At 38.7% G+C, this 17,549-nt stretch overlaps 1 protein-coding gene across 1 annotated transcript in view; it reads right to left on the bottom strand.

Moving 5' to 3' along the window:
* Positions 1 to 13,171, bottom strand: part of LOC140172620 (uncharacterized) — a 44,366-nt gene extending 31,195 nt beyond the window's left edge. The window contains exons 1-7 of the mRNA XM_072195757.1: positions 12,535 to 13,171; positions 10,488 to 10,817; positions 9,427 to 9,556; positions 9,102 to 9,299; positions 5,991 to 6,350; positions 1,759 to 2,022; positions 515 to 787 (exon numbers count right to left, since the gene is read on the bottom strand). Of these exons, the coding sequence (XP_072051858.1) occupies positions 515 to 787; positions 1,759 to 2,022; positions 5,991 to 6,350; positions 9,102 to 9,299; positions 9,427 to 9,556; positions 10,488 to 10,817; positions 12,535 to 13,047 (2,068 nt within the window). The 5' untranslated portion in view covers positions 13,048 to 13,171. The remainder of the gene's footprint in view (positions 1 to 514; positions 788 to 1,758; positions 2,023 to 5,990; positions 6,351 to 9,101; positions 9,300 to 9,426; positions 9,557 to 10,487; positions 10,818 to 12,534) is intronic.
* Positions 13,172 to 17,549: the final 4,378 nt, after the last annotated feature.

The raw sequence follows: 17,549 nt of genomic DNA on the forward strand, positions 1-17,549 counted from the left end.
TTAAAACTTGTGAATCACAAGGTCATATCTTAAAATACTGTCAATCAAAATGAACCAAAATTACACACAGGATTACCTTAATACTCTACTCAAAACACATGTCAGTAACCAAGCAGTTGTCCCAACTGACACAACAGCAAAATGCACTGTCATAGGACAGCTTTCTGGACTTCCTTCACTTTTACAGCCCAACATTTGGCACCCAGGACAAAAAATCTGTGAGAATGCACACAAGATCCTTGCACAGATGATAAAACGGTGCTGCTTTCTGCTTTTCATACACTTTTTTCATGAAACAGGGCTGGGCTGTGAATGTGGTCCAGGAAGCTGTCCCATGTCAATGCATTTTGCTGTTGTGTCAGTTGGATAACTGCTTGGTTACTGACATGTGCTAAGAGTAGAGTATTGAAGTAAATCTGTGTGTAATTTTGGTTCAATTTGATGGACAGGATTTCAAGATGTATGACCTTGTGAAAAATTATAAGTTTCTTTTTGAGCTCAGTTTAGCTCTTACCTTGTTCCAGTTCATTGGCAAGCTCTGCATTACCACTATGCCGACAAGCACGCACAAGCAGCGACAGTTTCTCACAACCGATGCTGATCTCTTGATCCCAGACATCCAACATTCGCCTAGCTGCATCCTTGTATAGTGGTGAACCAGACTTGTCAATCTCTTCAATCGTCTCGTTTTCAAGGCCTAATTCACTGGCCAGGCTTTTCCATTTGCTGTAGGTTCTGTCAGCTACTATGTCCAGTAGTTCCGTGTCCATCTCACTTTCGGATATTGCTGCAGAAAATGAAAGAGATTTTTTAAAGCTCAGGATGCCCAACCACACTTTGTGTAACCAGTACTGCCTGCACTTAGCATAGCCTACATCTTAATCAGAGGATTATGGGAGATTCAAGTATATTTCCTAATTGTTCAGAGCTATGTGCTGTGCGTCGAGGGTACATGAGCATGAACGCATAAGTAATAAACAATCACGATGATTGGTAAATTTCTTGATTCTTGACAGAATATTGAGATTTATCACTGTATAATTCAATTAATGAGAAACAGAATGGTTAGGGCAAGTAGGATGGCAGGTGCCATATTTTTTTAAAGTTCAAGCAATTTAACTAAAAAAACTGCAGTGTACTTTTTAATATTATACATATTATAGGAAATGAGTCAAGGAAGCCAATAATCACATAGTTTATATTTCCATAGGGCTTATAAAATCCCGCACATTTCCTACGGTACGGGTCCGTGTGACCCCGTAAAAATTGAACCAAGCAAAGAGCAGAAAATCCTAGTTTTGTTGTTCCACTGGAAAATCTGGTTCACATAATACGTCCAGCTGCCTGAGTTCACTTTCATTCTAGTTTCCCATCAAGTTTTCAACCCAGGTTTTCAATTTTTTTGAAAATGAGTGAGGACCCTTGAAATTTCAAAGGCAAGGGTCCGGGGTTGGACCCTTGAAAATTGGCGAGGACCCTTGAAATTTCAAAGGCAAGGGTCCAGAGGATCCTTGGATTTTTTTTCGTGTTTCAAGGCCTGATAAAATCCTTGCCATCAAGCAAATGTTTTGGGCATTTCCCCCTCCAAAGAAAAATCATGCATATGGGGCACATCAAGCCTTGGGATCGCCTTGATAGAATCTATACCATTCATCCTGTGCATCAGCTTTATTTGTCCCAATATTTAAGTGCAAACATCACTAGATTATGCTACTCTCTAACCTTTAGTAAGCAAAGTTCGTATCACCTTGCACTTACCTATTAGAACTCGGCCAGCCAATTTTTCTAGTTTAAGCTCTGACAGTGCATACGCTAGAGTCTGAATAGCCTGTGGCTGCTTGTGCACTTTCTTCCACCAATGAACCAAGGTGAGTATTACACGGTCAGCTGAATTGGAAGTCTTTCCCGATATCTTCTCGATTCTGGTCTTGTCAACTTCAAGATTGTGTGCCAGAAAAGCCCAGTTGTGGTCCACTTTTAAGCAGATTTCCTCGATTAAGTCTGTTCCCAGAGGAGGTAATTCTGAAAGAAATTACGGCAATTCAAACGAGTCAGCTTCCATGCACATTTCTACACTACTGTATAGCAGGAGTTTTATTTTAGCATTTTTCCAAAAATGTATACCGCAAAAACATCCCCTGTACTACAAGTAGTCTCTTACTATGAGAGTGTAGGTGTAAATGACATGTCCTCCCCTTCAAGCACTAAAAACATATGTTCCCTCACCATACACTTGTACTTTTTAGATCTTTTCATGACAAAAAGTACATTTTTAGACGATAGCCTGAACAAATATTTCATTTCCCTTCTCAACCATTTTTCAAGGCCCCTTCCTCTTGAATCCCCTGTGCAAATATTGATTCCCAACATGTCACATGATATGTTCATTACAATTAAGCAAAATGAGTGGCATCTGTTGTGAAAATGGGATATTCCAGTTGAAATTCATACACCCCTATGGAAGACCTCATGACCTTAATCTCCCACACAGGGGGTATAGACTTCAAATAGAGTTACCATCACGTAACTTTATTTGAAATTCACGCTACCTTTGTTGACGATTAAGGTCAAGTTTTCCAAAGTGGTTGTAAGGATTTCAACTGGAATAGCCCACTTTGAGAGATGACCTACTGCATTCACATTGTTTTGTTTTCTACTACTGAATGAACAGAAATTATTCTTTCAATTTTGATGCATCCCATAATTCCTTGCAGTTAGACCCCAGATGTCATCATTTGATGTCACGCCGATGCGCACATTATTTAGCGAACATCGCTACTGCGCACTGCAAGTTGGTGTGATGTCAAATGACGATATCTGGAGTCTAACCGCAAGGAATTATGGGATTTAACATAAAGGTCACTCATAAATTTTGATCAAGAAATTACCAAATGAGACCTGTTCCCACAAAAGCAGTGGAAAGTCACCAGATGCTAAGTATATATAGGCCATCATTATACATGTCACAAATCAAAAGAAAACAAAAGAAAAGCTCAAGGAAAAGTCAACTTTTGAACACCGAGTGAAAAATCAACATCGACATGTCCTATATCATTTAAATATAAATATGGCCATAACATCAAATAGGTGGAAATCATTTTGCTTGAGATGTCAGAGCCATAGAATAAAATAATGCTTTAATCTATCTGCCATGATAAAGTTCAGCCTATATTGTACCTACCAAAGTATAGTTTAAGTAAGTTTTGGAATGTAAATTTGCTTCACCTTGTGCTACTTAAGATAAATTTTGAAAATGTTGTTTACAAATGGACTAGCTTATGTTCAATATGGGAATTCCCCAGGAGAATCACTCAATCGCTGGGGAATTCCCTTCATTTTCACATAGCACATTATCACAGGTGGAAACATGTAAATGTATGTTACAATTATAAACCAAATCAAATACTGTTTTGATACTTGCTTATTAGTGTTGAAATACTATAATACCACCCAAAAAAAACTCACTTTTTAACTCAAGAGAGAGAATTAAATAAATTTAAGCTATCATACAAATGCTAAAATAAAGTACCTATTTCCATAGCTAAACTAGTAAAATCACCGATACAGTCATGTTTAAAACTGGCTAACTAAAATAAGCTTTCATAATAGTGCCTTTTGTTTGGGAATAAATATACATTCTACAGGTATCTACTCTGTAAGCTTACATGACAGTCTCCACAAAGATAGAGACTATAAAATATACATGTACTGTGCCCAAAAAGTGTCAGAACACTTGAAACAAACGCCATTTGTTAATGGCACCAAAGCTAAATTACAAAATAAAGTAGTTGATAGAGAATTTTTGTTCTGCGTATTCCGATACCTCATTCGGTATGATACAATGTTATTTTACTAACTTATAGCAATTTGAATAAAAAAGAGTGTTCCAAACATGACAAAAATTTGTATTGACTTTTCCCTCAAAGCAGCCAGATATTGATCACAGCGGAGGAACTTATTGGGCTTTATTGAACCGGTAACAAAAGGTAATAGGAAACGCCTTGAAATAGGAAATATCTAAATTTGTCATTTTTGAAATTTATCATTCAAACGAGTATAACTTAGTAAAATTGCAATGGCTGAATAAGGTATTAAAGTGCGCAGAACAAAATTCTATTTTGCAATTTAGATTTAGTGTCTTTAAGATACAAACCAGTGCAGTATGGCTTTTGTTTCAAGTGTTCAGATACTTTTTGGGCGCAGCATACTTACAAGTATGTGGCCAGGCAGCGAGGGAAGTAGGCCTATTAAATTGGTGATCAAAATTTCAACAAAGACATACCAAGACAAAGGCTACACTAAGGTGCACGATGCAACATCTTATCTACCAATATAAACTGCAACATGGGCTAGTAACAGGTCAGAGGGCATCAGAGGCGTTCATTGACTGATAGCATTGCTCTTAATACTTTCAAACAAGGATTGAAATCTGTGATAAGGTGTTCCCTCCAACATTCAGGTTAGTATACAAGGCAGATATAACAGGAGTTATCAATTGGTGTGTTGCAGGGGTAGTTTTGTATAATTTATATGCAAATGATCTCATTAATATTGATAAAACATGCAAATCATGTGCAAAACCATACATTCATTCCTGTCCCTTACATTGCATTTCAGTGGTAGATTAGATTAACAAACGATGCGACCAAGTGAGCAAAAAATGCAAATTATGTTAAGCCAAACCCTACATGACTTATAAAAATCATGCTCTTTCACCACACCAAGTTTCCATACCAAATATGCCAAAATGTGATATTCAAACAAAATACTGGGACAAAACAAAATTCCATGTTAATCCATCATAGTAATGGGGGTATCATTAGTAAATGACTTGGGCCTGTCAACCCAGCAAGATAAATAAATAAAGAGAACAAGACACAGAACAAAGGAAGGAAGGAAGGAATTAACATATGAACCAATGAATACTCTACTAAACTCTAACCCAACAAAAGCCACAAAAAAGGAATGAATGAATGAACAAATGGATCAATAATCTACTTAACCCAATCAAAAGCCACAAAAGCTACAGTACCAATCAACTGCGAGTATCCCGCATGTTGCGATTGCATCATCATGAAGAAGCACAAATGAGCATGGAAAGCGCACGGTACTCCCACATGGCACGCTATCGGCGTTCACATGTCCAACACCCAGGCCGCTTTCTCTTAATCTTCTTCCTTCCTGCCTTCTCTCTTTCCTTCCCCACAGCCAAAAAGCCTAGGATTACGTTACATGTTACTGAATACATTTTTTGTACCGCGCATCACCTCACTTTAATTCCCCTATATTTTTGATGTGTTTCACTGTCTGGGTTGTTTCTACTGCTTTGCAAAGGTAGATAACCATTCATGTCCCATGGATTTAGTAGGTTCATGCCCATGCATTTTGTAGGGAGATTGGAAGTACAGAAAAACTTTTTTTGTGACCTTTAAGATGCTAAGGTCAGGTTTGGTTTGGATCATGTGTGCTGTATTGTAGCTTAAGTTTAAGTGACTTTTGGTGTACCCACTAAATTGTCACCGGCACTGTTTCTACTGCCACTATTAATCACCTCAAAAGGTGGTTGACAGTGGATGAGGTTACCCTTCACCTGAACTGTTTCTACTGGGACCGTAACCACATATTAACTTGCATCATCCATCAACCCTTTGCTCAGAAACATGTCTGGTAAAACACCTCAGGCATGAGAATGGCTTTTTTGAAAACTGCCTGAAAAAGTGCATGAATTCGACCTATAAAGCCACAAAACAGGCTGAAAAATATAAAAATTTGGAAATTTGGACAACAAAACTGCCTGAATTCATGCAAAAATCTGAAAATTCTCATGCCTGACACCTACATGCAACAATCACAAGCAACCTACATTCACAAGACGAGCATTTTCCGACAATCACCGTGCAACAACAACAAAAACAGCGAGCAACTTGTTACACCCATGCCAGCAGACACGCAAGGCAGGGAGCAATGCTACCCACAATGCTCAACACTACCTGTTACATCGACTTCGGACAGGGGAGACGAATCGAGCTCTACCAGGGCAACTTTGCCCGACACCACTGCACTGAAGCTAATACCTGCTTGTATCGAGGTCACCTCCTTGTTGCTTCCCAGACTCTGCAGTCTGTTCATGAAATCCTTGCTGAACTTTCGGAATCCTTTCGGATTGCTGGCGTTGCCGTTGTCCTTGCTGGCCTTTTTGGCGCTGTCAAATAGTTGCTCTTGCACCTTGAGGTTGATGTCTTGGCCTTTGCTATTGGTTCCGTCGTTGGATCCTGATGACAATGTTTGTAATGGAAGGTAAGTATTCTGGCATTGGATGGTTGCAATTTCGGTGGGATGTGCATGCATACCTAGTGAAATAACATGGAGGACACATCAAAGAATACATACAACTACTCTGGACCTCCCAACTCAACACAAAAGTGGGTAACAGTGATGTAAGTGCAGACTTGTGTTTAACACCACAGTACCTGAAAGGAGTATCCCATCATGCATTGCAGTATATCTGCATGCTTCATAGCAAATGTATACAAAATATTAACAAGAGCCGCTTAGATAGTGAGAGCTATGGATAGTTTCCCCAATACTTCAGGGGTCATATTTTTTCAAACAAAAGTCTAAGAAATTGAAAGTTGAAGTGAGGGATTTTGTGTACATTTTCTATGACACATTTAGTATGGTACTGCAAAGCATAATGGGATACTCCCTTTAGCTGCTGTGGTTAAACACTTTTCTCATAGTCATCATTCTTCAATTTTTTTCAATACCTCTTTTGCAGAGATTTTTCAGTAAATTTATCTCTCTTTTTCATGCAAAAAAGAAATACCCCTTTTCTGGTTTTTTTTAAACACCTCTTTTCAATGAAATTTGATAGCAACCTCATGGATGCATTTAACATGGCCTTTAGTTTGCTACCAATCTAAATAATTGTGATGTACTTCAGGTCAGTGCCGTGCCGGCCCAGCCGACTCCTATAAACGATTATAGCCAAATAATTGCGGCGAGTTATGGCTACTTGTTTGATCTAAGTACCTCAGATGTTGTTTCTGAAATTTCACGGATTCCTTATCTGAAACACAATGCATGTAGATTTTCCCAAAATACCCCATCCAATTTTTGTGGACAGTGTGACTTAGGCCCTGTATCCATAGGCTGTTCCCTTGTGGCGTGTGCCCTTGTTCCATGTTCACTTGTTCCCATGTGACCTGCCACACAGACAACCTATGGATACGGCCACTAAGCAAAACAAAGGTTCGTTGTCTGTGTGGCAGGTCACATGGGAACAAGTGAACACGGAACAAGGGCACACGCCACAAGGGAACAGCCTATGGATACAGGGCCTTACATACCGCCCTAGTATTTTAAGCATTTCAAGGTCCACGCTGTCAGTTGAAAAAAATAAAACCTTTTCCGTGATATTTAGAATGATTATGGTTACCCAATTTTATGTTGAATTGGTGGCCAGGACAACTACATACACAATTACATAAAATTCCTATGATTTGACAGGCAAAAGAAATCCTGCATTGTATTGTCTTTGTTTTGTTTATACTGACAATGGTACTAATCCCATTGTGTATTATTGCAAACTTGGGCTAGGTACGACACCCACCACAAGCTGCGCTTTATTCCATGAGTATGCACCATTCTCAAAATAATCAGAGGGTGAATGACACTGAACCTGGCATGCTAGATTCTAAAATTGCACTTGACATGATATACCAAGATGAGAAGCACACTAAGTAAAAAACAGTCAAAACAGAATTTTCAAAAAATATGAAAATTTAACAACTGAAAGATCATTTTAGATAATAAACCTAGATGCAAATATGTGACATGATCTGGTCCATGGGGGCCAAGAAGGCATTTTTGACAATTGAGTTACTGTAATTATTACATTATACATACAATAGGCTATCATTTACTGAAAACACCAAAGTTCTAGCACACTTGGTTGATTGGTTCGAAAGTTATGACGTTTTTTGATGTCTATTTTCTTATGTATTTTATTGTTTTTTTACTCCATATTTGTACCTTTTTCTCAGTTTCAAATTTGCCGCCTTTGCCCCCATGGACCAGATCATGTCACATTATCACATATGAAGTATGATACTAACATGACACCAAGAAATAGCGAGTACATAATGCAGAAACTTCAAGGGCCATTTGCTGTATGCGCAAAACTATATTAGATCAAGTCTAACTTTACACCTGGTCTAACTATGGAGGTTAGACTTAGGCAGGCAATCATCCCTTTAATATTTTATTCCTTTCCTCCTAGCAAAGTCCAAAAATTATTCTGTAGCCAGCTTAATATTAAGCTACATGTGTTTGTCCTTAATAAGATCTACAAAATTATAGAATATAAGGTATGTAAATACTAATAAGTTCCTTCTAATTAGGACTTCTCCATACTTAGACCATATCGAAAGTTAGGCCTGGTCTAACTTGTTTTGTGCATATGGGCCTTAATGTAGAATTTCAGCCAAAAATGTGAGACTTCATATCACCCCAGATGGACCGTGGATGACAATTCAACTGCTCAGTGCCAGAAGGGGGTAAGTGCAATAGCTGCACAGCTACACATGGCAGCTATTGCACTTACCCACTTCTGTCACTGAGTCATGGTATGAGAATAGACAAAAGAAGCCTGAAATAATGTACAAAGATGGTAAAGAGGAGAAGGGTGGAAGATGTTTCACAAGGGTAGTTGAAAATGACAAACAGAAGGCTAATGAAGATCTCAATTTAGAGGGTGCCTTACAAATGTTGGTCTCAAAATTTCACATACAGATCTGCAAATTGGCTTTAGCTGCAGTGATTCTTTTTTAAACATTAGGAATTTAACCCAATTAAAGACCTTTCACCTTATTTCACAAAGAGTAAGATGTGATTGGGCTATTCGAGTTTAAATCTATGCACCCCTATGGAAGACATGACCATATTAATCTCACAAAGGTACAAAAAAAATGTATAGATTTCGAATAGAGTCGGCCATTTAGGTAACTCCATGTAAAAGTCACACTCCCTATGTAGATGACCAAGGTCATGCCTTTCATTGGGGTGTATGAATTTTAACTGGAATAGCCCAATATACCTACCTGTAAAGCTATGCAACAGACTAGGCGTTCCTCTGCTTTGACATTCACTGCTATTCTTCTTTGCACCACCAGCTTTCTTGTTACCCTTGCTGTTCACAGTCACAGATTGAGTTGGTTTCGTCTGTATATGTACGGCTCTACCAGGGGGCGGTTTACTTTTTGGTGGACCAGAACAGGACGGTGTTGGGCTGCTACATTCTGTTACAAGTGAAGTACAAAATATTTGTCATGTATTTGATAATTAGTTTGCAACTTTAGGTATTCAGTAACACACAATAAGGGTTTCTATCCAATTTAGCCTATGGGTGAATACTGATCAACATACCTTGTTCTTCAAGGAACCCAGCTGGCACGATATCGTTTATGGGGACAAGCTCTGAATACCATGGAGTTTTTGGTTGGCACAGCCTGTGACTCTTGAAAGTCCCATCCCAAGGACTGGTTCTTGGCTTTTCCTGCAATATATGAAAACATGACCACAAAACAATGACTATTTTATTTAACATAATCCCAATGTATGGGTTGATGCAATGAACCTGTTTTAAAAAAAACAATAAAATTTACAACAATTAAAAAACAACTTGTGGGCCTATTTGATCAATTACTCAAAGTAACGATGTAGAGTCATGGAGATTAAGATTATAATAATTATGGTACACAATATGACTACAATACATATGTGATGTGATCAAGCAAAATCATTCGGAACTCAGCAATCCTAGTAATGAGATATGGGCCAAATAATATGTGTAGGGGTGGAAAAATCAAAATTGCACTTTTTTGCAAAAATGGAAGGGAAAAACTTTTTTTCACATGAAAATATTTTTTATCAAATTCAGTGGGGAAAATGTTAAAAAAGTGACTTTTTTACCCCATCCAACTTTGATAATTGTCAAAAATCATGAAATAATTCCAAAAGAAGCTCGGATTTAGCGTTTTGTTATTTCAAATTTCGTAGACACATCTTAAACCAAAGGTATTGTTGCTAAGTTGACTACATATTTACATACATGTATTTTAGGTGTGCTAAAAATGACTCAATTAAGGTGGTACTACACCCCTTGATAAATTTGTGACTATTTTTGCATTTATCTCAAAAAATAATAACACACTGGTAACAAAAGTTATGTATATTATAGGGGCAAGGAATCCAGTTTCTACACTGGAATTTCAGTGACTCAAGACAAGCAGTATGTTATTTATGATAAGAGAAGAGGTACCGCTAGAATGTACCTCATTTCAAGTAATTGGATTCCTTGCCCCTATAATATACATAACGTTTGTTACCAGTGTGTAATTATTTGTTGAGGAAAATGCAAAATTAGTCACAAAATGTATCAGGGGGTGTAATACCACCTTAAAGTAGTCCAACTTCAGTCTACCTACCAATTCCACTCCAACGTATGTGAGATGCTCACCCCTAGGTTTACCAATGTAGATGATTTTCCCTTTGACATATTCTTCTTTGCTGCCTTTCTTTGTTGATACGTACACCTCCATATTCTTTTTGAGATCAGATTCCACGAAGCTTTGTCGTGGCGCTGCCTTCACACTACCTGATTGTGACTCCTTTACTCTAGGTGGAATTGTTGCATACAGTGCATCTTTGTCAAATTTCAGTTTATTTACACCCACAAAAACAGCGCTATCTTTATTACAGGTAAAGAAACGCTTCTTCCCAAACATACCATCAGAAGACCCTTGGCCTGGGTTTTCCTGCAACAAAAAGCAAAGCAAGAATTTTATGATTATTTTATACATCTGTTTCACCAGTTTCAAGTATATGACACTTTTTCTGTACATACTTTTATTTTGAAAAATACAAACAACATAACATTCAACAGACAATCAAGAATTGGTACCTGGTTGTCTGGCACAGATCTACATTTTCCCTTCATTTGAACACTATAATTTTTTGCCTGACGCATAATTTTATACAAAATGCTAAATTGGTATGCCACTGCGCCACTCACCCAAATGCGTGCAAATATGGTGTGCAAATTCGAAGCTTGAGTTCTCTAGACTCTTACAAATGTACATACATGTGTAGTCTAGTACTGTTTACTTGAGAAGTCTAGCCACGAATTTGCTCGCCGATACACTATAGCAGATTTATAGCTTCACATTCACGCAAGCCTTGAAATAAGCAGACTGGAACCAGGAGCAATTTGTTTTTGAACATTGCTCCTGGTTCAATGGGATTTTACAAGAACCAGGAGCAATTTCTGCAGAAACAGGAGCAATTTTCAAATAGTAATCCTTTTCTGCATATAATACCAGCACTATTGCAGCAAGTGCAAAACTGGAACCAGGAGCAATTTGTTCTAGAAAATTGCTCCTGGTTCATGTGAATTGTACAAGGACCAGGAGCAATTGGTGGCTTTACGAGAGCAAATTTGCTCCCTGCGCCCGCTTATTTCAAGGCTTGCATTCACGGGTCAAGTCCATTGGCCATTGCTATCAAAATCTAGTAGAAATCGATGAAGCATGACACTGTGTACAGCAATGGAAGTTCTGAACAAACACATATAGCCAATTATCACGAGTGGTCCCATCAAAAATGTTGTTCAAATTACACTTCAACTTAGAATACGGTACTGGTAATATAGCTTTATAGGCAACGATTGCTGAAAAAGATTAAAAGTTTTTGTCAGAAAAGAACGACGCTTGTTTACATTTTGAGCGCGTGCAGAGCGTAAACACGGAAGTGGGGTTCTGAATGGCTGAATCAATCGTCTGACAATCATAGTAACAGCCCAATAATCTGATTGGCCGATTATGTGTGCATCGTTGGTTGGCGCAGATCGGCGCCCTTAAAGTGAACACAAACCTCCGCGTATGTCGCTCATTAACAGGACGCTCGCGTCAATCTGAGCAAGAGAGTGCCGTTCTTCTCTGAAACCCAGTGTAGTACCGGTAACTGTAGTTGACTCACATAAATAACTACATTGTAGTCTCATCCAAATTTGAACATGAACAGATTATTTAAAATGCGCTGCAAAATTGTAAATACGACAACACTGATTTACCAAATTCGTAATTTTAACCTTATATAACTCGGGTGGTCTAAAAGAAAAGATCGCCACAATATTATAGCTTTGACTCTAGCCTCGAATGTGTAACCTATCATTTAAAGCTAGAGTTCTAAAGTAAATACTATAGATAAAATATTTAATTCTCGATCATGAAGACATGAGAGGATGTACTCCAGCTGTGTACTGCGTACTTTTGGTGGAACAACACAATCACGCAACCAAGATCGTGATTGGTCAATACTCAAAAAAGTGCTTGCGTCGTAAGCGTGTGGCTTTGCGTAGTACACTTGACGCAAATACTGTGCGTACCCGAGTTGGCTCTCATGATCGAGAATTATTTATTGCCTTCCTACATGTATAATTACTGAATAACTGATACCTAAATATTAAAAACCTACATGTAATTCTATTCCAAATTGTCTTCCCCGCTCATTTGGAAGTGGTCCGATGTATCTGACAATACCCGGTAGTGTTTGCTTCATTGTATCACATTTCACATCAACCTTCACAAGCATATTTTCTTGCAGCGCAAGAGCATTTTTCAGTTGATCTGGCTCAAAGTAAACTCTGAACCTCTCATTATCTGAAGTTATCGCAGACAGAAGTTCCATTTCGTCTTTCGTAATTCGTTGAACTTCGGACGCATAACAATCGATTTCATAAGATGCTGTGTCATTTCCAATTTGGAGACGTCGAAGTTTGATAACTTTACCATTACCACGTAGAGCTCTTCTTGGTTCTTGCCACTGAGAGGTTGCATGAACAGGCTCCAGAAGAGATCCACGTAATAATTTCTGGTGTTTTGGTTGCGAGTGAAGAAGGGAAGTACGACTTCCCTTACTCTCAACTTCTTTATCGAATTGCAGGATAAAATAACTGCCATTTGTTGGTTCATCGTGTGCCGAAGCCATGGTTAAAGCTTGGTACTTCGCACAGACAGCACGAAACCTCGGAAGAACTTAATTATTCTAGTTAAAATACTAATGTTTACACTACTTCCTCTCCCATTTCTCGCCAATGTCCTCCATTTTGAGACTGTGCAGTGTTGCCTGCCTAATAACAACTATCAGCCGATTTGGCCGATCACTAACATACCACTATAAAAATCACTACATTGCTCAATTGGCATCTAGACAAAAAGTCAAAAAGGCTACACAAAATTAATGATCTCAGTCTTCATCGGTCTTGCTCAATTTTGATTTAATAAAGAAAGTTACATTTTATTAATTTTTAGAGAACTGTTATTTTGGGTAGCCTTACCTGACATGTTCACCAAGCGCGTCCTGCGTATCGCGCCCGTGTACGATGTATCACATATCCTGCATATCGCGTACTGTATAGACGCACCCCTCATCCTGTGCGCATATAGGCCGTACATAGCAACCGCTATTATTTGCCCCCAAAATTACAGATTTTGAAGCCGATTCTTGACCGTTTTCAACCAAATAAACCGAAATAATGTTCGTTACCCTCCCAGAATATTAATCTCCTGTGTGAATTTGGCGACATTTGGATCGAAACTGACTGAGCCTTTATGGGTATACTTGCATACGCCCATACAACTTTTCGCTATTTATTAATGTCTGGCTGGCAACATTTCAGTCAGACTGGTAACTTTATGAGTTGAGCCCTGTGCCTCAACTTGTATAGCATATTTTATCCCGCAAGTATCCAGTAAATTACAAGGGGGGAATGCATTAGACGCATCAACATCTCAGTACAAGTGCATTATTTTATAAAATTTCTCGAGCAACAAGTGATACGCATTTATTAACCTATTTCATACACGAAAAAAATCCTGTGATTTTTGTTTTTTGTATAACAAAATTGTCACTAAAAATGTTGGAAAATGAGCTAAAATGCAAGCAAATATAAATGCATCTACCCGCAAGAAAAATGAACGCGTCCAAAAGCACTGCGCGTACCCGGTGCGCGTACTACGCGGAGTGTACGCCCGTGCAATTATACAATATTTATGCACGGCTAGTAATTTACTAACGTTTGCTCTGATTGGTTTGCACTCTCTAGGAGTGTATGAAAGATCCTTAGGATCTTTGGGGCCACTGACCAGGTTGTGGAGTGGTCAATCAGAGACATAGGCTAGTTTTTCAATTTGGCAACACCTAAACATATTTTTAATCCTCTAGAATTCAATTTTTCCTTTTAAATAGAGTGAAAAACAGAATGGATGATAAATCTCTGTGCTTTTTTTAAATAAATTAATTGAAAAGAAACCTTTTACACATAATATTCAGCATATTATAAGCTGATGCCAAATATCCAATTAACATGTTGATGACGTAATGTCCTAAAAATATCGGGGAATTCCCTCGCCTCGTTTTCACACACATCACGCAGTAGCCTACCATAAAATTCCCCGATTTCATGATTTGATGGATTGATACTATGATTTGATAGGTGCCTGGGGCAATGAGCTCCCAATGAGCTCAAAGTTTCAGGACTTGAGTCGATCGTTTTTGGGAGGGAGGGAGGTGTTGATAAGTACGTGGGCCTAAAAAAAGTTTTAAAAAAACTTTGCATGCCTAAAAAACGGCAGAAGTGGAAAAAAAGAGATAAAAAAAAAAGAAATGGTATAAAAAATTGAACAAACACCAACCAACTAAAAACAAATAGGCCTAAACAAGCAAAAAACAAACAAACATCAACAGCTATCAACATAGGCCTACCAGGTCTATTTACAAGTTAAAGAGTATGCCTTCATCATTACAGGACTATGATACCATTCATCAAGTTATTCAGTTTGTAAATGCATGATATTTAATCATCATTATTTTGTTGTAGTTTAACTATAGGCCTATTGTTTACTTTTACCTTTTTGTATCTGTTACAATTATACAATGATTTGATCATTTAGTGTAAGATGAATATCAAATAAATAAATCTTGAATCATTTAATACGCATTTTCTGGATAACGAGGAAGTGCTGAGCATGTTATAGGCTATAGGGTATTCAGATTAAAATAAAGGGCAAAGTTCAATGATGATATCAATGTTGTTTGACTTTGACTATAGAAGTAAATCGGACAGAAGTTTTCATAAAATTATAGGCCTATTATAGGCCCCGGCCTACTGTTAGAACGGTTGCGTTAAACTTTATGTGGGCCTACAACCATGCCGCAGTCAACCAGGCCAAAAAAAGGGTTGTTCATAGGCCTATATGACACTCAGGGATGGGTATAGGCCTAATATGCAAGGCTAGGCCTACATGAGTTTTGTGTTTGTTTGTTTTGTATATCTGGCTAGTTATAAATGATTGAGAATAAATTTTTACCAATATTTTTACATTAGGCCTATAGTCAAGTGACTCGTAGGCCTATAAGGCGGTACCAAGCGTTTTTTTGGGGGGTGGGGGGCATGGGGGCAAGGTTAAGTTCAGCCTCGGAGCAAAATCAACCAATTTTGCACACAATTGCTGCAAAAAGTTTTTGTAATTTAGGGGATTTGTGTGGGACTGTGTGTGTGTGGGGGGGTAAACAGTAGTGCCGTCACTGATTTAAAGTTAAAAAGGAAAAAATACTTTAATAGAGCATTTTGCCTCATGACCCACCTTAAAATAATATCCCAACAGGAAGAAGCCTGAACCCATAGTTATGAAAAAAATATGACCATGCTCGCCATTACCGTGCATAGTTGTTAATGAACTGAAGAACTTAGCCTACCTGCAAGCAACTGCACAACCCGGAAATCAATGCCCCAGAGACCACGTATGCCAAGCCACAAAAACAGACTTAAAGGTGTGCATTAAATGCAAGGTAAGGATTTATCTTTATACATGTATATGGTCAACACTGAATAATTCACATTATTTGCTATTTCGAATATAGGCCTACCGGTAGGCTTTCGTCACTGCCGTAAACGGTCAGACGGTAATTAAGCTTATACTTTTTCATGAAACCCACACAAAGACAGTCATGCATGCGCCGCTCTGCAAAAATTAAGCCTCCAGCATACTTTCCTGCCGCTTGCCGCTGCGGCAAGCGGCAGGGCGTTTCAACCAATGACAAGCCTTTATTGTGTCCGTTTGTCTGCAATGCGCGTGCGCCACGCCGCTCAGCGGCAAGCGGCAGGGTAGTATGAAACCAGCATTAGGGGTGGTGCCCGGGGGGTGGTGCAATAATTATGTGTAGGCCTACCCCCGGGGTGGTCAATTCTCAAAATGGTCTGCCAAAAATCGCTTGCCCCCCCGATTTGGACGTGCCAAAAAACCTTGGCTCCCCCCTTTTGATGTGCCAAAAAATCTTTGCCCCGCCCCTTGCTTTACGTATGCAAGATTTTTGGGAACCTGAATTTAAAACCGTAACTTGTCTTGGCATATAATCATATAATGTGATCGCAGCGAGCAGGAAATTTTGCATATTTGAATTTTGAACGTGTTCGTAACATTTTCCTACACCTTTTTAGGGTGTAATATAGAAACAGGGTGTGACTGTAATATAGAAACAGGGCCCAAAATATCTGTGCCAAAAATTGCTTCCCCCCCTCATTTCAAAAAATACTTTCCCCCCCTTTTGGCCTGCCAAAAAATCTTTGCCCAGTGATATTAAAAATTCACCATCCCTTGGGTACACATAATTATTGCACCACCCCTTGGGGGGCGCTGGATGCCCCCCCCTAAATACGCCTCTGTTAAATTTTGTTTTAGGGGTGGTGCAATAATTATGTGTAGGCCTACCCCCGGAGCTGAATTATAGGGGGAGCAAAGATTTTTTGGCCTGCAGGTCGAAAGGGGGGGGGCAAGCGATGATTGGTACAGATATTTTGGGCACCATATTACGCCCTAAAAAGGTGTATAGGAAAACGTTAGGAAAACATTCAAATATGCACAATTTCCTGCTCGCTGCGCTCGCATCTATGAAATAGACTATTTAAGGTTTAAATTTCGGTTTCCCCAAAATCTTGCATCATGTTTTAAGGGGGGGCAAAGATTTTTTGCCACATCAGAAAGGTGGGGGGGGGGGGCAAAGATTTTTTGACACAGCCAAAGGGAGGGGGAAAGCGATTTTTGGCAGACCATTTTGAGAATTCACCACCCCGGGGGTACACATAATTATTGCACAGCCCCTTTAAACTAATAGAAAAAGTTAAAAGTACAAATTTGGACGTACTGTTGGCAAAATATATTATTGCCAAACAATAGACCTTTTTCTGATGACGTCACCTAATCGATATTGGGGTCTCAGTCTCAGATGTAAACAAACAACACATGCGTTTCCCACATGCCCATAGTGTGAAAACACCAAATACTGCATATTTTCTCCTCTGTTTTGTTATCTTTCACATTAGCTTCCATAAAATATTTTTTTAAAGGGAACTATATACTGGTTTATTTGTTTCAGATTGTTTTGATACCACAAAATACAAAAGATACGGAAAAACTGCCATGCTATTTGAA

This window comes from Amphiura filiformis, chromosome 16 (genome assembly GCF_039555335.1).
Source record: "Amphiura filiformis chromosome 16, Afil_fr2py, whole genome shotgun sequence".
Classification (NCBI taxonomy): Eukaryota; Metazoa; Echinodermata; class Ophiuroidea; order Amphilepidida; family Amphiuridae; genus Amphiura; species Amphiura filiformis.